This window comes from Thamnophis sirtalis, unplaced genomic scaffold (assembly GCF_051295495.1).
Source record: "Thamnophis sirtalis isolate CommonGarterSnake01/CBP01778 unplaced genomic scaffold, rThaSir2_p1.2 scaffold_7, whole genome shotgun sequence".
In the NCBI taxonomy this organism is placed as follows: Eukaryota; Metazoa; Chordata; class Lepidosauria; order Squamata; family Natricidae; genus Thamnophis; species Thamnophis sirtalis.
Window position 1 is genome coordinate 63,545,814 of NW_028261387.1, and position 25,816 is coordinate 63,571,629.

General features: G+C 34.8%; 1 protein-coding gene across 3 annotated transcripts in view; it reads right to left on the reverse strand.

Moving 5' to 3' along the window:
* CPNE1 (copine 1) overlaps window positions 1-25,816 on the reverse strand; it is a 54,869-nt gene that overhangs the window by 13,776 nt on the left and 15,277 nt on the right. For all 3 annotated transcript variants that reach the window (XM_014066619.2, XM_014066618.2, XM_087720275.1), the window contains 6 exons: window positions 9,883-10,011; window positions 8,001-8,180; window positions 7,343-7,417; window positions 7,045-7,116; window positions 4,321-4,404; window positions 2,302-2,391 (listed from right to left, as the gene is read on the reverse strand). In XM_014066619.2, the coding sequence (XP_013922094.2) occupies window positions 2,302-2,391; window positions 4,321-4,404; window positions 7,045-7,116; window positions 7,343-7,417; window positions 8,001-8,180; window positions 9,883-10,011 (630 nt within the window). The remainder of the gene's footprint in view (window positions 1-2,301; window positions 2,392-4,320; window positions 4,405-7,044; window positions 7,117-7,342; window positions 7,418-8,000; window positions 8,181-9,882; window positions 10,012-25,816) is intronic.

Genomic DNA, 25,816 nt, shown 5'->3' on the forward strand with positions numbered 1-25,816 from the left:
GCTGTTGCAAGGAGGAAATACTATAGAAAAAAGATTATAGTCCAGGATCATCACCCATTCAAGAGGAAGAAGGAACTCACTGCATTTTTTTAGCGTAAGCTTATCTTACTACAAGATAGCTATGCATTTCTAATCCATCATTCTTATTTCATCCAACCTTCTCATGTCTACCTCTTCTGAATTTTTTTCATATTTTTGAAACTTTTCTCCCAACAGAGGAAGAAATCATGTTAATTATTTCAACATGCTTATGATGTGTTAGTTATAAACCACCATTGTGATTCATAATGCTGTATTAATATCTATTAGTAGCAGTCTTAAAATATTTCTTCTACATAAAATGTCAGATCCTATCCTGTAGCTTTTTTATATTCAATCCCAGGTTGTGAAAATTGAATGGTGGTATTTAAAATCTAAGTTAAAATCAAACGTTGAAATGTTGTATTGATGTCAGAGAGACAGACCTAGTGAGGAAGAGGAGTCAAATAAAGAATTAGTCTAGAATCCCTAGGCAAGCACAAGAAGATGGATCTAGTTCCTCCCCCCTTCTGTTGAATCTTATTTATCCTAACTCAGATACAAACCATCAGTCTGAAAATATTCCTGTATATAGGCTTCAGCAATAAAATAGCTAGTTGAACTCTTCATGTGTGGATCTGATGGATTTGATTCTTCGCACCTGACAATTTATGACTAGGCTATTAGGTAACTTTTCTAATGAACATCAGCAAAATAAATATATTAGGCATTCATACACTACTCTGAACTATAATTTTAAAGTGATTAATTATGAGTTTTGCAATCACTGTGTTCTAGAATGTTTTGACTTGAGCATATTGGTTTTATAAATTAAGACTATAAAATCTTATGCTAAAACCCCCAAATAGGTATTTCTGGTATATTCAGGTCATGTTTTCATATCTTACCACAATCAACAATACGTCACACTTACTTTACAAAATGCAAGCTCATACTTTATGTCTTCATAATCTTGGTCTTCAAGAAAAATACATTTCTTAAGTGTAAATACTAAATAACAATAGCATAATTTTTAAATATAGAGATTATCATTCAGTAACTGCCTTGGATAGCAACTGTTTGGAGTACAACTGTGATGAAAAAGTAACTTTGTGACCAACGCCCACATTTGCAACTTCACAGAAGCTCTCTGTCAAATGTTTACCATTATAATCACTATTGTGGCTGACTTGTTTTTCTTTCCACTTCCTCTTGCAGAGAGGTTATCTAACAAGTTATCTTTCCACAGCACAGCTGTCCTAAGCTCATGCTCAGTTCTGACCTTAATTAATTAGATCCCTCCCACTGCTGCCTGACACTGACAAGACCCTAATCAGTTTCACACTAAAAAGCTTTTGCTTGCTTCCTCAGCAGCTCCTGCTTACAGTCATAAGAGGACTAGGCAAACAGCAGAAGCTAGCAAATTCTTTTTGATGTGTATTCCTCACTGTGTTTCTGCTTTTTCTCTTATAATCCCTTCCCTCTGCAATGAACCTACATGCAAACATTAATTCACTTTTTGTTAATTATCCCTGTGATGGGTGAGCATTCATAGAGTGGGGAGAAAGAAGTGGTGTCGGGGGAAGGGCTATAGAATTTGTTCTGTCACTCAACTTCCTCTTGAGTTGATCAGAAACTTTCCCTATTGTTGGCGCTCACCCAGCTTTTTAGGGTCGTATCCTTCTGATGCTGTATTACCAAGGGAAAGTTGAAATAGAATTGTAAGTGCAGTCAAAGTGATGTGATTTTCATTTAGAGAACATTTTGCTTAAAGACTGAGTCGCAGGAACCAATTGCAGCCACTAAATGAGGACCATCTATACTTTTGCTGTTCAGCATAGATTTATTACAGCAGAGGTAGTATTCAGCTGGTTCGGAACGGTTCGCCTGAACCAGTAGTGGAAATCACGGGTGGCCCACTTGCCCCGGCTCTATGCTGTCCTATTTAAGCATGTTTTTGAGGCCGGGAAGTCACCCATGCAGTGAACTGGTGGCAACAAAATGGGCAACCCACCACTGTATTACAGATATTATAAATTATACTGAATTGTCTTTTAAAGCAATCAAAAGCAGAGGACAGGGAGTATTAGTACATTTCAGAGAAATAAACAGATGACGATAGAGAGAGAAGCAGCTTGCTTTATAAATAATAAGACAATTAAATCCTCATACATAAATAGCTTTTAATTTTAGCTTATCTAAAAATCAAGCATCATATCAGAACAAAAAATGAGTTGAATAAAAAGAGTTTATAACTTATCTGAAATTAATCATTGTCCTCACCTTGATTTGTCTGTTGAAGTCACCACTACAAAATGTTTGCAAAGGTACGCTGAACTTTTTCCAGCAAGGATTTAAATTGTTCTTAATTACCTAAAAATGTTGTTTTAAATAGTTATAATCAATGTATATTAGGAAAGCACATATTTTCTCATATTTTTATATCTCTCCAAATAGTTTTTTTTTCTGGGTCATGGTCATATTTGTCCAAGACAACCACAACATTACCTTATAGTCTTGCATTTTTTTCTGAAGTAACAATTGTATTTGTTGTAAGCCTCTATGCGAGATGGCATATACAGTATTTTTCCGTCTATAAGATGCACTCCCACACCCCAAAAAAATGGGTGGAAATGTTTGTGCGTATTATAGAGCAAATGTTGCCAAAGCCCCGCCGACCTGCCACATTTTGGCCTCTGCCTCCCAGCAATTTGCCTCCTTGCAACAAACAGCCTGGTCAGCTTCAGCACAGCCTGATTTAGCATGAGCAGCTGATTGGCGGTTGGATCAGCGGCAACAGGCAGCAGTGCCTAGAATGGGCTGAAAATGAGATGCTCAGAGGCCAAAAATTGGGCGTGTGGATGTGGCAATCGGCGACGGCGATCTCCACAGCCTGAAACAGCTGATTGGTGGTACTGCAGGAGGCAGATCCAGCTGCCAATCAGCTGCTTGTGCTAAATCAAGCTGTGCTGAAGCTGACCAGGCTGTTTGCTGTTTACTGCAAGGAGACAAATTGCTGGGAGGCAGAGGTAGATTTCCACCCCCCCCAAAGTTTTCCTCCCCAAAAACTAGGTGCGTCTTATGGTCCACAGCATCTTATAGTGCGAAAAATAGTGTTGAATGAATGAAGGAATAAAATAAAGTTATCATTTCTTAAATTATACATTTATTTCCTTTCCAAAATTATATTTAAATGCATGCCTCAATTAATCATGGATAAAAGTTGAAGTTAATTACACCTAAAAGATTGCTAGAGCAAGTTTGTGAAGCCTTCTTCTGGTGTCAAACTGACGGGTGTCAAACTTGTGGCCGATGGGCCAGATGCATCATGTACTGCCCATGCCCACCCCCAGTTTAGCGAAGGGGAGGAAAGTTGTGAAACGTCATGTGATGACGTGTCATTGTGAGTATGACACCCCTGTTCTATTACATCCCAATTGACTTGTTTGTTGTTATCCAACAATTAACAAATTGAGTCCAAAAAAATGCAGGCAAAAATCTACTGTTCCTCTGAAAAGCTGCTCCTGATGGCCAGTATAGAATGAAGTGAGATGGCAATGAGAGGCATTTCCCAAATCAATGAAAATATTTTTTAATGAGGTAGGAAACTCTGCTTGCATAAAGTGCTTATACCTGACCTCTGCAAATAAGAGTTTAGTTTTGCAGCTGAATAATGTTAAGAGTTGATCTAATGCTTTGGAAATAGCCTGCCCAAAGCAGTCCAAACCTTACCTGGAGTCTATACTGTAGGCACTTAAAAAAAATTCTGTTAAAACTGTAGTGACTGCTTGCCTGGAATAAATCATTTCTAAAGCTTCTTTGCACTTACAGTTTGACTGAATCTATCCTGGCCCTTCCCATAGTCAAGCACTCCTGCTGACCCTTGCACTGTCCAAATCAGTGGCCAAGAATCCCTGTCCTCATCATCACTTCACCTTGCACCAAAGAATGCAAGTGAGATAAACAAAGATGGCAGAGGCCACTCTGATTTCAGAAAGGCACTTTATGTGAGTCCTGCAAGCACCAAGGGCTTTTACTCTTCCTTCTCCTTTTCATTGTCACATTTGCAAGAGACTGGAGCTTCAGAATAATAAAACAAGTCTGAAGCTCTGCAGAAACGTTTGAAGGAAGACATGGTAAATTAGAAAAGCCCATTCTACATCACAGGAAAACAAAAACCTGTCCAAATCAAGCCTATTTGCTGAATTTGAAACCCCACCCAACTTCAAACATAGACCTGTAACTCACCACTAATATATAACAACTCTTGATGGGCCAAGATGGAATCGCTGGAAATCTTACCTCTGATCGGTATACAAGCTGCCATTTTCCGCTATCACTCTGTTTATAGAATTCCAAAAATGGGTCCGATTTGCCTAAAAAGTCCTGTATTGGGAAAATAATTTTATACAGATGTAAGAAAAATAAAACATTTCATCTACAACAGTTCATTTAATGACCATTCAAAGTTACAACGGCACTGAAAAAGTGACTTATGACTGTTTTCACACTTTTGACTGCTGTGGTATCCCTATGGTTGTGTAATCAAAATTCAGATGCTTGGCAACTGATTCATATTTATGATGGTTGCAGTATCCCAAGGTCATGTGATCACCTTCTGCAACCTCCTGACAAGCAAAGTAAATGGGAATCCAGATTCACTTAACAACCGTTACTAACTTAACAATGGCCGTGATTCAATAACTTCGGCAAAAAGGCCGTAAATTTGGGCAAAACTCACTTAACAACTGTCTCACTTAGCAACATAAATTTTGAGCTTAATTGTAGTCATAGGTCAAGTAGTCTTTTGCTTGATTTTTTTGTCTGAAAGAGGAAACCTCAAATATTTTCATATTATTTTTTTCTATTCTATTAGAGCCAAAGTGGCACAGTGATTAGAGTGCAGTACTGCAGGCTACTTCAGCTGACTGATAGCTGCAGTTCGGCAGTTCAAATCTCACTGGCTCAAGGTTGACTCAGCCTTCCATCCTTCTGAGATGGCTAATATGAAGACTCAGATTGTTGGAGGAAATATGCTGACTCTGTAAACTGCTTAGAGAGGGATGGAAAAACACTATGAAGCAGTACATAAGTAAGTACTATTGCTATTGCTATTTTGGTTGATCCCAATTAAAACATTAGCTGACTGTAATAACTGAAACATAATTATGATGGCATTTTATTCTCTTTAGGAGTTCATTCTTTTCAATGAAACATTAAGAAAATTAGCCTATGTTATGTTTTAGTAAACTTAATGTCCAATCATTTCTTCCTTCATCTCTGTCTTCTTCCACATCTTAATTATTCCAATCTATATCTATATAGGGGACATTCAGGTTGCAGTTGTGTATAAAAACTGGTTAGTTATCTACCTGATTCAAGTGGCCATCTGTGAATTCATACATGTATGATCTGCACCTGCACAGAACAAGGTTTGTTCTTGAGATTTCTGGGTGGGGTAAGAGAGAGAGGGACATCTCCCCTTACTTCCAGTGACTGCCACTGTGGTTTCAAGAGGAACTTCCAAAGGATGGCTTATGTGATGGGACCAGAAGTTACTAAGGGCAGCACTATTGACCCAAAAATTAAGTCTATAATGTCTCAAAAATGTAAAAGCTGATCCTATCTAACTGTTTGCATAATTAAAAAGACTGACATATCCCTAAGGAATGCAGAAGGCACTGAGACTACTCTAGTAAAATTGATTGGAATAAGGAGCTGTTTATCTAGTCTATAAGCCAGAAAGTCTTCACTATTTTTTTAAGAAATTCTAAAATTGTGGTCTCATAAAACTGAATGCAAAAATGTGGCCATAGATACTGAACATACAGTGGTGCTTTAAAGTTGTAATGTTCAATATTTTGGTACAAATATGACCTAAAAGATGAACTGTCCTCCATGCAAGTCCTAAAACTAGATAAGAACTATATAAAGATAAGCACTGATTAAACACCATTGTATGGGTTTTGTCTCATAAATACAGTATATTGTGAAGTATAAAAAAGAAAGAGAAGTAAAGTGAGGGAAGCCCACTAAATGAGACTGAGTTGAACCCTCCTTTAGCTACAATCCAGGATAATGATAAGGAGATGAGAATACCAGACAGATGGTTTTCTTAGTGAAAGACATATAATTCTAAATTATGATAGACCTTTCCCATTATTGCTGTAATATTTAGCACTGTTCATCCTGGACATTACATAGATATTGAAGCACCCAGTGTTGATTGTTCTTTGTGCAGATGCAGTGAAAGGAATCTTGGCAGAGTTACATGCCACTATTCCTCAAAAGACAGATTTTTTTTGGGGGGGGGGGCAGCGTAATTGATGTTAACTGTGGATTCAAAAGTACTGTCACATATTAAGTTGCTGTTTCATCATACAAGAAGTTCCTGCAAAAAGTATTTGGCTTTGTTGCTGTTTGTCTACAGAAGGAAGCTACCTCAAGCCAGAGGCACTATGGTACCAGATATGCAATATGTGTGCCCTCTGAATCCAGTTTCCATTTTGCCCTAGTTACTTAGGGAAGGAAAACTGAGCTGGAAGTAGCCAAGGACTCCTGGGAGTGCCTTTTGCTGCTGACAATGTCCTGTACCAGATAAAGGGAAGGATACTTTTCTGCTATCTAGCATAAGATATTGATATGTGTAAGCCAGCAGCATGGAAGGAGGCATCCTTTATTAAAACACTAATAGCATTGGGATAATATAGGGTAGAAGTACTGCACACACACAACCTCAAACACCAGGTCTAGGCCTGTTGCCTCATTTCCATGTTCAAATGAGACTTATTGATTGCCTTTTCTGAAAAAAAAAAAGCAGAAAAGCTCTAATGGAAAAATAGGGGCTTGTTTCCAACTTTCACCACTGGTGAGTCAGTTCTAAGATAAGTGATTCTAACTCAGTAGATTCTGGAGGTTCATTGCTGGATAGACTCAGGTGAAGGCTGAAGCTTTGGGATTAAAGTAATTTCAAAATTAGAAAATGACTGAACTACTAGAGTTATTTTTTTTTACACTTCTTTTTACCTTTTTGTCTAAATTCCGAGCTTCAACATCAATAGAAACAACTCTGGTATCTTTAATCTCTTCTGCACAAATCTGCAGGTTGAAGGAAATGCTGTTTTAGTAATCTTGGAAGATATCCTATTAATGTAGAATATTTATTTAAAAATTAGTTTGATAACAAAAATGACAAACCAAACAATGGATACATATAAGCTTAAGTAAAGGGAAAAATGTTTGAGACACATTAAACTCTAAAAGAAACAGATGTGTAACTTAATTCATATATTCACAATAAATTATAACTGAGTTTTCCTTTTACCGTAACAATGCCTTTTCCTGCAGGCTTTCCTTTCTTCAACATTAAAGGCTGAACAAGTATTTTACTTGATACAATCTAAAAGATAAATTGCATCTATTATTCAAATTATACAAGGAAAAATATGAAAATATGTCTTATAATTATTTATATTGTAAAAATCTGAACTTCATTAATCTTTCCTACTAAAAGATTACACTGCACGGTTATTTTAGAAGAAAGCATTTCTTGGGGAGCCCGGTAGGACAATTTTTAATCAGCATGGATTCTCAAACTATGGATTTAGATGTCCAGGAGATATGAGTAATTTAGAAGGGCAGTCACAAATTTGTGGATTTTTTTTTGACATCAAACCATTTTTACTGATACTGTTACTTATTACTGTTACTTATAAATGCAATCTTCCAAGTGAAACAGAGAAATAATAGGCTGTACAGGATTCTGCCACATGGCATCCAAGAGAGACAGGAAGTCCTGCTTCCTCTCAACAAGAATAACAAAACAGAAGAAAGAACAGTGATTCGCTATCTCTTTTCTTAACTTAAAGCTTCTGTATACTAGTATCTCCTTTTATTTATTCATTACCAACAAAAAAATAAATGAATCTAAACCTGTACTTAACATTTTATATAGTACTAGCGATCATAGTTGTTTACAGTACCTGACCCAGGGTACATTCAGCTCCTCCAAGGTAATCATCATCACTTAAGTCATATGACTTATTATCAATATCATATATTCCAAATTTCAGCTTCTGAACTTTCTCAAAATAATAATCAATTAGCAGCTTTTTTGAAAATTGAGGATTCTGGCAATTCTTTATTTTTTCAGTTCGATCCAACTAGGACAACAAAAAATAAAAAGAGCTGCTTAACACACAATGCAGTGTGAAAAAAACAGATTCCTATATAGCAAATGAAACAAACAAAATGTTCAAAAGTTATGATATTAATATAGTTACTTACCATGCACATCTAAATTATATTAAAGTAAGCAAAATATCTTTACAATCCCCAAGGCATGTCACAACTGTTGAGCACCCCTAACATTTGGACATTGAAAGTTGAAAAATTTGACACGCCCTAATATAACATTCCCCTGGACTTCATTTCACTCGGGGAGATCAGTAGCGTGAGGCAAGTTGATATCCAAGGAAGCATGTCTATTTTTTTTTCCTAAGCAAAAATGTTCAGAAAAACATGATGCACTTTTTCTATATATAATTAGAAAGCATACCTCACCAGTAACAATGAATACTTTTAATCTATTTTCATTTTAACTGAAATCAAATTTACAGAAATCAAATTTACAGAATTATGTGTACCTACCATATATTGGTCCATTATAAAATTTTATGCTATGGGACAGAAAGATTTTTAATAGGACCAACTTGTGATTGAATAAAATGTTGAGTTTTCCTATTCCATTTCAAGGTAAAAAAGATAAAAGAGTCCCTGCAGATTTTACTCTGCTATAGTCAATGCTGACTATAGGAGATGTTGTTGCTAATGTCTGTTTCAAGGCCACTGAGCTAGCGTTATCTGAAGACATTTCCGTGGCCAGCATGATGTCATGGAACGCTATTGCTTTTCCACTGAAGTGCTACCTATTTATCTACTCAAGTTTGCACGCTTTCAAACTGTTAGTTTGGCAGGCGCTGGGGTGAGGATGGGAGCTCACCCCATCACATGGCGCTTCAGTCTCAAACCTGGGCTGCTGGCCTCACAGCTGACAAGTGCAACATTTTAACTGCTGAACCACCACACTGCCCCATTCTATGTCAAACAATATATTAAATAAACCACATATTCATATGTACATGAATGAAAAAGAAAGAAAAAACATAGTCTTTGAGATATTGTGTCCAGTATTTTTTCTACATAATGCTGACAAAGGTAAAAGGAAAGCAAAAAAGAATACAACCTGCAGCAAAGTGAATGGATTCTATTAAAACGACAGTTAGGTTTGGGAAGATCTAAAGAGCCTGACTGGGGTCAGATCATCCTGGAGAAGGTTTGTCTGTGTAATTGCTAAAAATAAAGTTCTTGAAACATGTTATAGCCAAATGCTGCTTCAAATAATTAGAAGGAATAAATAAAATGCAATAATAATGCTTTAAATATTAAAAAGAAAATGTATATTATCTGCAACAGATAAAAACCACTATGTAAGGAATCCAAAAAATTGAGTAAGAATTCCTTTCTCATTGCAGTCTATTTCTTTTTCCCATCTCAAACTATTCAATAACAAGGAGCAAAAATTATTTAACAATAAATACATTTTAAAATAGAAAATGTTAAATAACTAGTTAAGTAACTAAACAATTGAATGTACTAATAAAACTCATTTTGGGATAATTTAATTGGGTTTATGGTTGTTTATGGGGACTGAAATGTAATGCATTTATCACCAAATTTGCCAAAAATAGTTCCTTGGTGTTGTTTCCACTGAAGTTAACTTAATATATTTAAAACCAATCTCTATCAACAGGTTTTCCCTAAATTTATTGTATGGTAAATTTATTACCATCAAAAATTCCTTACTTCAGTCCATTGATCGCCACCAACATTTTGAAGCAAGACACACAGAGGATCAGATTTTGAGCCAACATCTTTATCAATCAGATTGTCACAGGATATGGACAGTTCAACCTTGATCACGCACTGAGCCATCTATAAACAGATTGGAAGAAAAAAAGAATAGTCATTAAATGATAAATTTAGTGTACAATGCTTAAGGAATCTGGATTGATTTATATATCAATGCATTTGTTGATAATGTTCTTTATTAATTCCGTATTGGTTTCTTATTGTTACTATTCTTTTGGCATTTAAACCAATCAAAGAATGGAACACAAATGTTAACAAATCTGAATGAATTTGGCTGAATACCAATCCTTATGTACAGCCAAGTCTTTTTCATCAAAATGTATTTATAGTATTATGAAAATAACCATACAGCAACCACTTTTAGCATGATGAATATATATTCATCAGATACATAATCTGATCAACAGGCAGATACATAATCTTTTGTTTAATATTGTTTTCATAGTAGTACTTTAAAACAATACAAAACAGTAGATTCCACTTACATTTTTACTTTTTTAAAAACCAATCAAAGAATGGAACACAAATGTTAACAAATCTGAATGAATTTGGCTGAATACCAATCCTTATGTACAGCCAAATCTTTTTCATCAAAATGTATTAAATGTATTTTAAAAGGTATAGAAACAGATAAAAGTTCAGAGAACTAACTTTTAAGTTTTTCTTCCTAATGTAAATAATTTCAAAAGCAAAAAAGGACTAAACGATAGCAACCATGTCAGCAGTCCCATGTAACACACAAACACACAAAAAATCACTGCTGCAGAGTGCCAAATGCATAATCATAACAACAATGAATGAAATGCTACAATCTATTCAGTTTCTGTTGTTACGGTTCTGTCACTCTCACTCCACTCCCAGATTCTCAAAATACTGATACCACACCAGTTTCAGACACATTAGACCAGATATACCAATATAAAGCCATCTGCCTCTTGAATACATGGACACATAAAATATAAATGCATGTTTTGGCTACATTGAGTCCCATATCTGAACAACCATAGAAAGCACAATATGAAACAGTTTCTGCATACTTAAAACATACATAGAAATTTCAGCTATTAAAATATTAATATATACAGCTAAATATTTTTTTAGTTTTTTTCAGACAACAGTAGTCGCCAAATAAAATCTATGTAACACATTTGTTACATACCAGTAATTGTTACAAAAAAAACATGTGTTGCATTGGTGACATTTCAATAGTTTTTTTACAATAACCTCATATTGATGAATAACTGAAAAAAACCATTTCAAAAGTTAAAATAGTTTATCACTTACTTTGAAAAGACATTTAATTTTAAAAATCAAATTTCTAGATAATTGTGCATCCCAATGTCTAATACAGTATTAGACAATAGCAAAAAAACAAAGAATTGAGAAGATAACTGACTTGATACCTGAAAACTATTGCGAACATCTCTAACACAAGAAACACATTTAAGCCAATGAATATTAGCTTCAAACACTAAAGCATCAAACTACACTTACATGCACACAGTGGGATGTGTGAAGTCAACTGCTTTATGTAATTCTCAAAGCAGTGTGAAAGGTAAACCTGAATATCAACCAGCTTATATAAGAGAGCATGTACTAGCATGCTAACAATACTTTGTATTAAAATGAAGAAAAATATTTGTTTTTTCTAGGGACTGCCATATAATATTGCAGTGAAAGTCAGAACAAACAAGAGACACCCTATCAGATCCAGAAATTTAAAATTCAGCAGTTTAAGACTTAGGTATAGAAATTAAAAGCTCGTTCTTTTAATATATGGTTTCCTGTATAGTTCTATCAGTAGTCAGTTGGGTACATTCTTGCTCTGCTACTTTGCTCTATTTTATTTTTTTCAAGGTTTCATTGCATGCTAGTTTATTAATCCATTGCCAATTTTAAATTATGATATTTGGCTATTCTGTCCTCCTTACACCTTTTTTCAATTTTCCCCCTTTTCTCCCAATTTTCTTCTCTAATCATTCTCTTTGACTTTTGCTTTGAGTTAATTGCCTATTTCTGTCCTACCTTCTTGCCCTTGTGACTACCGATTATAAGCAATTCATACAACAGGCATTTTTGTCATACCGGAAGCTACCGTTGTTAGTGGTACTTGCTGCTTACATAAGTAGAACAACTGACTCTAAGACAACAGTAAGACTTTTTACTTAGGACTTAGGCATATTTAGCATCTGGGGCAGTTCAACCTATTTTTTTTCATGGTTTTTGTGTCACATCATTATCCACTGACTTTTGGATGTTATTCCCTAAAAGCATCAATGGACTTTGTTACCTAAAGCCTTCTCAATTGCAGTCAACAACAAATAACAAGACAGGGACCAAAAACGGGGAGCAATGTGCAACAACCCAAATGCCAACTGGAAGAATAGTAGAGCGGATCATGCTGTGTTCTCAGGAAACTCATTTCCTTTAAAGCAGAGTAGCACATGTTAAAACTAAGGGAAAGCAATGCCACATCAACCCATTCTGGGTGCACAGCAAGGACACGTTGTATGGGCAAGATTCAGAGCAGCATATTCTTCTGCAAAGTCCAGTAGTGGATGGAGGTACAGTTACTGGGTAGATCTGTCCCTAGACTTAGTTCCCCAGCATCCCCATATAAGGCACCACTGCATTCATAGTCTGTGATGGTTTGATTGTAACCAAGCTAGTATTCCTATAAAGAAATTCAACTGTCAGCATTTCTTGCTGCAGGCTTTGTTTCCTGACCAACTATAATGTCCATGAACGTTCTATGCTGAATCAGTTTATTGCCAAAAGCTTTGCTGCCACAAACATGTAATTCAGATCAAATCAGATAAACATTAATTTGTGACAGTAATTGTCAGACGTGCAAATATGGAAAAGATTGAAAAAAGAACAGTAGGAGTCAGTGTAATATATGTATCTTCCATACCTAAAGCAAGCACTGTTGTTATTTACTGAGTAACAAATTTCTAACAATAAAGTCCTTGTTGATCTTTGAGCTTTGGTTATTTGCTTGTAGATGTTTCATTACTAATTTAGGTAATATATTCCGTACCAGAAGGGAGTGGGGTTGATTCTCCTTTCTAGCACTGAAGATATACATATCAGAAATGGAGGAAGCTGTAATGTTAGTAGGGAAGATACTTGAAAATGAGAAAAAGAAAAGTAAAGGCCAGGCAGGATGCTAAAAGTAAAACTGGGAGTAATCTAAGGGAGGCATTGAAAAAGCAGAAAATACAATAATTTGCACTGACTTTTCATTTGAAAGGATCCTTTAATTGCTCTCCCGCCCCATCTATATCGATGGGTTTACCTGCAATTGCAGTGCTGCTGACTTGACACTGATATTTAATTTACAGCACTATTTGTCCAAGAGCTACTTCAAGAGAATACAATTAAGATACTCATACTAAATCATCTGGTAGTTTTGTCAAATTGACGCTTGCAAGAGCACAAAGCTACAGACATCATTGTAAGCCCTACAAAATGTATATCTCTGTATCTTACTATGTATATATCTGGACCATGAAAAAAACAAAATATTAGATGGAATATTGTTATAAAATGGCATGTTTAAAAAAATGAAAACACAGCAAAGCTTGACTTCTGGTGGCTGCAAAGACACACAAATGTACTTTTCTTTGGTAACTGTATAGAAGTGGCTTGCCACTGCCTTCTGGGAAATTTGCTCAATTCCTTAGGCTAGTCCCAGAGATTTCTGGTAGTCTTCCATTCAAGTGTTAATCAGTACTGGGTTGTTGAAGGTTTTTTCCCCGTTCACGTAAGATCAGCTAGATGGTATATTAATTTACCATCTCAAAGATCTCAAAGCCCAATGGCTCAAGTTAGATTTTACAGTATTTACATTTCTGAGAAAATGTTATCCTGTACTTCCTGATAGTAGAATGAATGATGTTTTTGCCTTATTACTCATGTTGAACTAGCCGGTTAAAATACTCACCACCATCCTTTCAGGAAACTTATGCCTTTGGGATCACCAATACTGCCAGCCACTCTTATTTTGATTTTAAGGGATGGGAAGGGGTGTGTGTGTGTATTTAAGCTTCTAATGGGCCCATCCTTACCAAAATATTTTTCATTTGCCTTGTTACTATAATATTTTCCAATCTGAACCTTTCTAGATGTAATCCAAGACACTCCAAGAGCAGTTCAAGATATTTTGAAAAACTCAAGTTGAAAAAGGCTATGCTAATCAGAATATGTAATAGTACTCCAAGAGAGATTTAAGTAAATGAACAAATGAGAAGCTGTTTTAGTCTGACTGCTACTATACATGTAAACTGCAAACAGTATAAAGAAAAGTGAAGAAACATAAAAGCCTCTATAAAGTTATGTGATTTTACACATTTCATAACCAAGAGGGATCTACTCTGGATGTTTGAAGAGTTTACACTCGTGGCAGTTAAAAATTACTGGTGTCTAAAAGCCATTTCATCATCATCAGCCATTCAGTTGTGTCCAACCCATCCGACCACTTTATAGATTTGCATCACCTGCTTCAGATCTGCCATAGCCCATCCCATGGCTATTTACATTTGGTTTATATGATTCAAATAGCTCAAAATAAGTTCCCTAAGCTACCCATTGCATGGAATCTTACTGGTGTATATACACATTACTTCCTGAAGATTGAGATACATGTAACCTTCAGTGTGACTTACAGTAAAAAAGTCAAAATTTGGAAGACACCTCATCTTCTCTTTTGCCATAGCCTCATGCTTTGTTTGTGTGCATGATCATCCCTACAAACGTTAACAGCATCTCAATTTGTACCCATATTTTTACCATAATGGAGCCCAGAATTCCCATCGTAAGTCATGCTAGTGATAAGCCAAGGCATCCAATAGGACTGAACCTATTTTTAAACCTTTTGCAGTGGTCATTAATGAAGCAATGATTCCTAGGAGTGTGCTTTGCTACAAACCAGCCAAAAAGGCCAAAACTGGAAAGCATCATCATAAATCGCAGTCACATGACCATGGAACAATGCAACCAGCGACAAAAGTGAGTTAGTTGCCAAGAGTCCAAAACATGGAGTGGGTGTGTGCAGCCATCAGAACTCCAGAACTAGATCATAATTACCTTCTGCAGGAGGGGGGGAGTGCAATATAACTTTGAATGGCCACTAAGGAACCGATAAAGAACTACCTCTATTTATGATATATAAGGCTTAATGGGACTCCTAGGTGTGTGTGCAACTGGAGCATCACAGCCAATCCTACACCTATCTGTAAAAAAAAAAAAAGCCTATTGTATCTAGTACCTCTCAGGTAAAAATACACATAATTATATTTGAAATCCTTTTATTTACTTTTATTTATTAATTTTTTAGGCTGCCCATCTCCTCTACACTTTACCTCTCACTACCATGCTATCTTAACTCTTAAAACTCTCAATTGTGTTTCCAAAAAAAAAAAATACATAAGCTAGAATATGAATACTACTACACTACAGGAATGTCAGTTTCCCAGAAATATGGGGATAAGAATGAACTAGTTCTTGGGGATGACATAATATATGTTCAGCCACAGCACCATCCCAGTAATCCAGGGCAAAACATTAGGATTTGATTTATATAATGTTTAGAAACTCAATCAGGAAAAAGTATATGTATAGAAAATATTTGAACCAGAAACGGATGTAATCTGTTAGATTGGGTATTCTATTGCTAAATCACAATTACATTAATATTCTGCTTTTTCAATAGTTTTCTAGGGATGATAATCACTTGGATCATTTGCATGATTGGTATACATATCCCTGTAGTTGGTATTGCTTATAATTATAGTCAGTTGTAGGTTCATCAATTATATATTGAAAAATAGAGCAGACTACTTGGTGCTCCCAGATTCCAAAACAATTATGCAAAATAATCTGGTGTTTCATGTTGTAACGATTTAGAACAGGGTTTTTTGTTTTAATATTAAACCTTTTTAAGATAGTAGGCTGCAAGCTGGTTAGTCCTTCCTTCCTTCCCTTCCCTATTTTTTGATATGCTTTACAGTACTGTAGAAGTCTTGTGTGAATGGAACATAATTTCAAATATTTGGAGATATTCCCTATGAGTAACAAATTACTAGGTTGGGTCAAATGAGCTAAAAACATTATTGTGAATAAAATGATTCTATTTTACAGTGGAATAAGGACACAAAGAGAACATTTCTGATCAGTAATTTAAAAACTATTCTTTCTTATATTTAAGAACATCAGTGTCTCCCATAATTATGTTTCTAGTCAGGGTTTAGTTACATATATAGTAATGTTAGTGTATTACTTGACCTCAGAAATGGTGATATTTTCTGAAATAAGTGCATTGCTTCCAATGAATTTATTATCAAATCTAGGATACTTGGTAATTCTTTCTCATCTGTTATGCATTATATTTATTAATCAGAAGTTTCACTGTCTTTATTCAACTTTATTTGTATTTTTTTTTAAAAAATTGGTTTATATATTTCCTGTATTGCATTTATTTTCCAAAACTAAACAGCAGAAAAGGCATAGTAATTCTGAGTTTGCTGTGCAGAATATAAGATGTATCAATGAGAGATTATTATCCACATTGTCATAACAGTGAAAACGCTTATAGAACAAGATCTCAAGATGCTTCAATTCACTTTTATTTTGGAGAAATTTGAGTCTTTAAACAAATTTCCAGTATGTGAAATATATATAATATATGGACAGCTGTTTTAATCAGCAAAACAAGGCACTATTGTAGATTCTCTCTCCATTATACCTGAATGTAACTGCCATAAAATAAGTAACTTCATTTAAACTTAGAACAGATGTATTGTTGGAGATCTCAAGCCTTTCCTTAACTACATCCTACTGGAGGTCCTCTTTTAGATCAGTCAGGTTAACTAGGTGCTGCCACCTGCTGGGCATCCTACAATTAATAAATATTTCTTACTAAACTGCTTATACCTTTTTTCAATTCTGATTCTCAATTACATTTCCAAAATGACCAGTTTTACTTGTCACATTAGTTCAGCAAATCCAATTATGTATTTTCACAATGAATATAATATTTTGGAAAATATTAATATTTATTAACTTTGGAATGAATTTTAATTCATTACTAGCTGCATTACTAATATATAGTAACATCAAGTGTAAATAGTGGGGTAAACTTTCACTGTGCTCTTACATGGTGTGTGTATAATTTCAATTTGAAGCCAGCAATATCCTTCACTTGTTTGGTATTGGAGAGACTGGCTGAGCCAGGGGGGGAAGAGTCAAGCAGAGAATTAGCCTAGAATTATTACACAGTCACAAGAATTGGAGTTCAATCCCCCCCCCCCACACACACACATACTCAATGCTGTTGAATCTTATGCAGTCTGGTTCAGATGCAGACTGCAAGTCAGGGAAAATTCCTGTGAAATAGCCATGAACAATAAAATAGCTTATTGAACTCTTCACCTGTGGATCTGATTGTTTGCACCTAACATTTGGTTACATTTATGTGTTCTAGTTGTACACACATTGAAAGATAGTTTTTACATAGAATACTGTTAGTCTTCTGATCTTTCAAACTGTTTTTAAATTTTCTGTTATTCCCAAACATGTATAGGACAAGTATGGAACATATTACATGTCTACATGTTACATATGTAGTTCTAGAATTAATCCAAAGTTTAGTAATTAATTTTAATATAATTAATTTTTTGTAATTAATATGTATGTATGTAATTGCATATCTCCAAGAGAATGAAGCAGAGAAGCTACTAAGAAGATACCCCCTGTATAAAACTATTCTACATAAGATACATTAATATACACAGCTATAATTCCACTTTTATTATCTAGAAACATTTAACTAGTTTTCTATATTGGATATAAGTCTTCATTTAAAAATAAGTGTTTATTACTATAAAATTTAGTAAATGAGATTATTAATTATGCAATCTTTGTAATTTAACTGAGTATCTTGACTTCAACCAAATGTTAGCCATTTAGCTTGGCATTATTTTGGGGTAATAAAACCTAAAGCTTGCACCGAATATATGCATATCTCATCTGAATTTGGAAGGAAACAGGTTTTTTTTTATTTCAGTAAGACAACTATAATGCTTGTGCAATGTTCCAAAACTCATTAAATTTTAAATTTACTCAAGATTTTTATTATTTACAAACAAGGAATGCAGCAGTATACTAGAATGAGTGCAACAAAATTGAGAATTGAAAACAGTATTAACATTATGAAATTGTCATCAACAGTATTACAGAGAATACCCTCAAGTTTTATTGAACATATATGCCAATGGGGTCCAAAGACATGTATCTAATCCACACCTTCACTGAAATGGAACAAATGAAGCTTTACAACTTTTGAATTTCCAATAACTACTCTTTGATAGCTAAGATTTAAATGATGCCAAAATATCTGCTATTATTTATTTCTGGCTTATATTTCTTTCCACCTAGGAAATTAAACTGGATCTCCCTTAATATCGCATTTTAAACAAAATAGTAAATATATTTTCTAACTAAAATAAATGAAAGCTACTCAATGAATTATAGGTACTAAGTGGAACACAGGACCTAAAGATGCAACACAGCTTTTTTTCCTTGGAAAAACTCAAAATTGTTTGATAAGGTTTTCCTTGTTATGACACCATAGCTCTAGGTTAAGTAATAAATACCATCTGTGAAAAATGTCAAAGAAAAAAAGCTGCCTTCCCTGAGATGACGAATATTCATTCACTATCAAAAAACTGCATATATTGTATATGCATTTTCTCCATATTTGAAAATTATGCCCATTTTTCTCTATCTTAATCTCCTGCAACACTATATTTTGCAAAAATAGCCTTAAAATACAAATAGGACATCACCAAAATAAAAGTTCTTGAGAGAGAGCTATTTTGCATTTTAATGTTCCTAAAAAAAAGTTTATAAACTGCACACAGGGTTATAATATATATTGGAACACATACTTTTGCATCAGGCAAGATATTCTGTACCCCATTAAGATTATCACCAAAGAATGCTTTCTAGACGCATTCTACTTGAGAAATATCTTCGATAAACATCAATATGTTGTTTGTGGGTGTCAATGACATCTTCAGTTTCCACTTGTGATGGTGAGTATATCCACTTCCATTGAGTCTGAAGAAAATAATTTCTGCTCAATTTATATTCATGTTGAATGTTTATCATTTAAAGCTCAAAGAATATTACCTAGGCCAGTGGTGGCGAACCTATGGCACACATGCCAGAGGTGGCATGCAGAGCCCTCTCTGTGGGCATAAATGCCGTCGCCCCAGCTCTTTCGGATCTCTACCGCGCATGCACACATGCCTCCAGCCGGCCATTGGGTCTCTACTACACATGTGGAAAGCTGTGCATGCGCAGGCTGCACACACATATGCACAGGCGGCACAAATACATGCACACACGCCTTGTAGTTTGGAAGCATGTGCGCACTTTGGACACGGTCCCTAAAAGGTTCACCATCACTGACCTAGGCTCATCTAACTTAAAAAAATAATATCAGCAGCTCAGGTCACATCTTCAAAATTCAAAGAGTTAGCAACTGACTCACACTTATGTTCTTTATAATGGTCGCATTTGATCCTGGGACCATGTGATCCCCTTCTGCGACCTTCTGACAAACAAAGTCAATGGGTAAACCAGATTCACTTAACAAACTTCACTAACTACTGCAGTGATTGATTTAACAACTGTGGTAGCAAAGGTTGTAAAATAGGGCAAAACTCACTTAACAAATGCTTAGCAACATAAATTTTGGGCTCAACTGTGGTCTTATGGTGAGGACTACCTGTATTTCATCATTCTTATCTGAATAAGAATTGACATTTCTTTAAAAAAAGGCTCACCTGCCAAATACTTGGTTGACAAGAAACAACCTTTTAGTTGTTCTTCTAAAGAATTTGTGGTTGGGATAGAAAGCTGTCTCTAAAGGCAATACAAGGTAGATCTATATGTACTTAAGAAAGGTAAGTAGCTATGCTTGCTACTAGAGCTTCTTAGAAGTAGGCTAAACTTGAATAAACCTGAATAAAGGAAAGCTGAAATGCCTATATGAAAGTAACGGAAGCATTTTATTTTTTTCAGATGCAAGACGAATACAATTTAATGTGTCTGTCCAATACAGATAACGTATTGGGTAATTTCTCATAAGATGTAACATACAGTTGGCATATATTTTGTGAAAGGTTTGCAAAAGTAATTGTTGATGAGTTGCATTAGCTCAGGTCAATCAGTTCTTTATTTGTGTGTTAAAATGATTTTCCCTAAGCAAGTACAAAATTAAAATGCCATTATTCTTAGCAAGTTGTTGCACAGCTTTGCAATAATTTCATTAGATATGCATCAATTGCAATGTATTACTTTTGTTGACAAAATTACAACAACTCAGTGGTTGAACAATTTCTTTACAGTATCAATAAAACTACATAATTTAGCTGTGGTTTGATTAATGCATGCTTATGCATTAATTATGATTATGTACATTTTGATTATAAAGGTTAATGAAAAGTTATACGCATAGCTCTACATACAGCCATAGAAAATATAAGGAACAAGTGGTTACACCTAAGAGTTTTATTTAAAAATGTTCCCACTAGCCAAGACATAAATCTTTGTGTAGTGGCAGAATATCCCAGGAGACCAGAATGCATGCAGCAGGTAATGGCTGTTTTGTAGCTGGTCATTACAAATCTTTTGTGAATGTGCAAATTTCTCACCTTTTCTCAGTACATTTACAACGTATTTTTCATTGTGCCCACTGCCTGTCTATTCAATTGGGGGCAAAATAATATAAAATGTCAACGAATATCGTCTTTGATTTTGAGCCACGGTGGTGCAGTAGTTAGAATGCAGTACTGCAGGCTACCTCTGCTGACTTCTAGCTGACTGCAATTTGCCAGTTCGAATCTCACCAGGCTCAAGGCTGACTCAGCCTTCCATCCTTCCGAGGTCGGTAAAATGAGGACCCAGATTGTTGGAGGCAATATGCTGACTCTGTAAACTGTTTAGAGAGGGCTGTAAAGCACTGTGAAGCGGTATTTAAGACTAAATGCTATTGCTATTGGTTTTGTCTAATTTGCATTTTCTACAAAATCCAACAATCTTGTAACTTGAAGAAAAGGAATCCAACAACTCTACTGTACAGAACTTTCAAAAGAGGAAAGTCACAGGAATATGGACAACTACATTCTTTGTTCCTGTTGCCATTCAAATTTCTTCTTCTCAAGGAATACAGCATTTATAACTAGTGCAACTGGATTTGTTCTGATGACTGTGAGACAATTAAAAATCCTTTAATTTTAAATCTGAATAATTTAAACCTACTATAAATTATAGTCCAGTGATTTCATTGAAGTTGAGCGAAGTTCAACTTTCCAATTCACAAAATAATTCATGAGAATCACCATATGTATAGATTCAAGTGCCTTAGATGTCTATAAAAACGATGTTCCTTTGAAAGAAAATTTCAGAATCGAGTAGCACTTGTAATACAATACAAATAGGAATAAAATGATTTGTTAAACAGGCAGGCAGCTAAATCTACACAACTGAAAAATACCAATTGCCAAACAATCATGTACTAGAAGTTTCACCTACCTGAAACTGATTTTTATTCAATAATGTTATCCTCTGGAACTTTTAAACTAAAAACATCAGAAAAAAATTCTGATGAACAAGTACAAAATAACACCATTTTCTGTAACAGATACCCCCCCTTTGGAAAATATATTGTAGTTATATATTTCTTGTACAGTGCATTTTGACAGGTCTGTAGTTTAATATTAACTGATTTTCTTTATTCTGTGTGCTTCAGTGTCTGACGTGTAGTACTGTACATAAAACTATAATTGTAGTTTTACTGTAATGAATGCAAAAACATTAAAATCTGAATAATTCATAAAACCTCATGCTAGGATTCATCTTAAGAGTGCAAAATGTTAGTACTTTAATTTATTTCTAATGTTTGCTTTCGAACCAGATGGGCAGCACATAATCCAATAAATAAATATTTTAAAAGGGATTTATGATTTCTTAAATTACATGTTTGCATACATATTTATTTCAACATTAATAAAACTCATGACATAACTGAAATTCTAGGATGAGTAAGGTAATAAGTATTGCATCCTAGTTTTAATTGAGAAATTGAAAACCACCATCCGTCATAACTGACATCTTGCTTGGGTTGAAGATATTTTCAGTAATGTACACTGTGAGTTGAACAGTGCATGTCATAAGTTCCTTGACAGAACATAGTAAAGAATACACTAGCACTAACATGTCATATTTGTGCACACAAGAAGTACGGATTAATTTTAGAATTTTCATGAAGCATCCAGTACTCCAAACAGAAATAATTAATTGATGGGATGAGACAAAGTAAGAAGTCTAGGCAGTTATGGTTATAATGTTTAAACTGCTTGCACTTTATTATTATTGGGGTGGAGTTTGTGTCTTGCACCCAGATGGAAACATGGGAGGCAAAAACAAGTAAGATTAAAAGTTTTAAATGGCTAAAAATTTGATTTTGGTTTGTAACACATTTCTGTAAGTACTGGCAATTCCTCCCCACCCATATTTTTCACTTAAGATTTAAAGTTGAGCACCATTTCCTATTTAAATCTGACCTCTTCACTAACACTTGGAGGTACAATTAATCTTAACAACATCAAAAAGAGGGAACTAATTGTTAACACTACTTAACAAAGTTACTTTAACAAAACCTCCCCAAAAGGTATCATCGTTATTCCTTCTAGGTTTTTTGTCACTATCATGCCCATTGGAAGACCAGGTATTTTCCATTGAGGATGTCCTTGGCCTCAAGTTTCCCAATGCTGATCTGCACATTATAAACAGCTGAAAAATCTTCTCATAAAGTACTAGTTCTATTTAATTTGTTAATCCCAAAGAATTGTCAAAACTGATATGGAAGAAAAAGTCTCTCTCAATTAATAAACATACCAATTAAATTGGAGAGTTGTTTCCTACTGAAATAAGAAAAAGCTTTTTTACAGTTTTGACACAACACACATTGTTTAGACAATGTTACAAAACAGGCATTGTTTCTAGAAGTATTTCTGCATAATTTTTCCTATCTATGTTATAGTTTAGAGAGCCAATTTGGTGTAGTGGTTAAGGTAGTGGCCTAGAAACCAGGGGACTATGAGTTTTATACCTCCATTAGGTACGAAAGCCAATTGGGTAACTTTGGACCAATCACTCTCACTGAGCCCAACCAACCTTACAAGGGTTGCTGTTGTAGAAACATAGGAAGCAGGAGTAATAAGTATGTGGCTTGAATTATGTATACAAAGTTGGGATAAAAATCTAATAATTTTATTGTTTCAATATGCACATTATATAATGAATTGAGTGTCTTACTTTTAACTGCATTTTCCCCAAAAATACTCATTATGCCTTATTGTAATAATTACAATTGAAGGACTGCCTTAAAATGGCATCTAAAAAGAATTTACAAAATATATTTTCTAAAATGTTTGTATTGATCCAATACTGGACATGCATCTTAAATCTATTTATGGATAACTGTGTCTGAAGTATCTGAATCCCTACTCCAATAAAAGAATCAGAGACTAATTGCCAGATTTGGATAACATTCCAATAATAATTTTTATACATGCAACTCATATTGAAATTTGTGGTGTAATAAATGAAATACACAAAGAAACGTTTAACTGGCTTAAAGACAGCAAGTGCTGGCTTAATTTCATAACTAGCTGGGTTCACATGTTACATTTACAGGTAGTCCTTGATTTGCAACTACAATATGGACCAAAAAATGTATTAAATGGTACTACTCATTAAGTGAAGCATTGTACAATCATACTGAATTTTAAAACATTTTTTGCTGCGTTCCTCAGGCAAATCACTATGGTAATTAAACAAGACATCATGTAATCATAAACTTCCAACTTTCCCTGCTGGATCTTCGACTTTGCTTATCAAAAAATCCTAAATGGCAAACATGTGACCACAGGACATGGCAACATTGTAAGTATGAAACATTTGCCAAGTGCCAAATCATTGAGGGTGGAGACATTGTGATAGTTAAGTGTAAGAGTAACTTTTTTCAGTGCCATCATAACTTTGAGCAGTTGCTAAAGAAATAGCTGTAAGTGGAGGGCTAACTGTATATCACTGATAAACAAATTCTGATTAAGCAAACAACAGCTGGGTTCATAAAGACCAAGTCAAAATGATGATTAAATTTCCTAGTTTGGGTAATGAAATGTCTGCAAGAAAACAACCACGCTCAGAGAACCTATCGAGTCAAAATCAAACAAAGTACATTAAAAACCAGTCAGCACCTGATGTTTATAATATATTTAATAGTGAAAGTTAAATTATATTGTAGGTTTCACCAAATTCCCAAAACATGACCTGAAAAAAGAGAATCAGCTATTTGATGCCAGCTATTTTTTAAAAAAAATTCCTATCTTTTTGTTCTCTTTTATGCATCAGTGCTTATTTTCTGCTTAAATCCTACGTTTCTTGTGAAATTTTGGTTCTAAATAAATCTTTCTGTAACTACACATTTAAGATTATGTTACACCTGTCTGTTCCCCACCTGAATGTAATCTATAATCATTTTGGAATAAACTAATTTTTCTTATGTTATTTAGTAAAGCATACTGTATACCGATGGGGTAACATTATACATTCTTGCTCTATACCAACAAGAATATTTTTAAATAGAACTGTTTGAAAAAGCTATAAATTTCTAATCAAAATTTACAAAAATTTATTAGAAGTATATTCATGTGGTGCAGTTAAAATATCAGTTTTTAATGGTTTAAATCATATTTTAACATACATATTTTGTGCAAATCTTCACGATAGTAACAGCATCAAATATATCCAACAGTGCTTGTTAACTCCTGGCTTGTCAAGAGATGCCGCTGAAGTCCTAACCCAGTGCCTGGAAGAAGTGCAGGTCTAGATGGGGAGGAACAGATTAAGGGTCAGTCCTAACAAGTTCTGACCACAGACTATGTCTATTTACCGCTGCCCCACTCCCATCCAGAAGGATTCTTTGTTGACTCTCAAATCAGACTGCATTTCCCTATAGGAGACTTGTATGCAATCTGGGGGTCCATTTGAAGTTTTAGCTTCTGCTCATAGAACAAAATGTAAGCTGTGGCCAAGATGTCCTTTGAACAGGTACATCTAATAAACCAGTTGTAATTTTCCTGGACTCTCTAAAGAGAGTCATCTATATCATATTACCTCATGATTGGATTAAGGTAGCATGCTTTACACAGGGATGCCCTTAAAGAACATTATGAGGCTACACCTGGTTCAGAATGCATGGGAAAGACATTGATGTGGGCATCATGTTATGCACATGTGAATCAATTACTTTGCAAGCTGCACTGCTTGCCAGTTGGCTTTCATGTTTGTTCAATTCAAGGTGCTAGTTATCACCTTCAAAGCTCTTCATGTCCTAGGGCTTAGCTATCTGAGGAACAGTTTGTCTTCAAGTTATCTTTGCCTGTCTGATTCAATCCAGCAGGCTGAATGTACTCTGGATCCTGTCAATTAAAGAATGTCATTCTGAAGGAAAATATACTGTATTGCACTATGGAATAATATCCCCCCATGCCCATTTGGGTGATCTCATTGTAATATCATTCAGATAACTACTGAAGATCTGGCTGTTCTCCCAGGCATACAGGATAGGGAATTGTGGTATCTTTTTTGTTTTATTATGTTTTGGTTTGTTTTTTGTTTTTCTGGTCAGCTGTATTTTTATACGTTTGTTTTTGATTGGAAGTAAGAGTGGTTTGGAGGTTGGGAGGCCTAGCAAGTAAATTAATAATAGTTCCCTATTAGCTAATTTCCA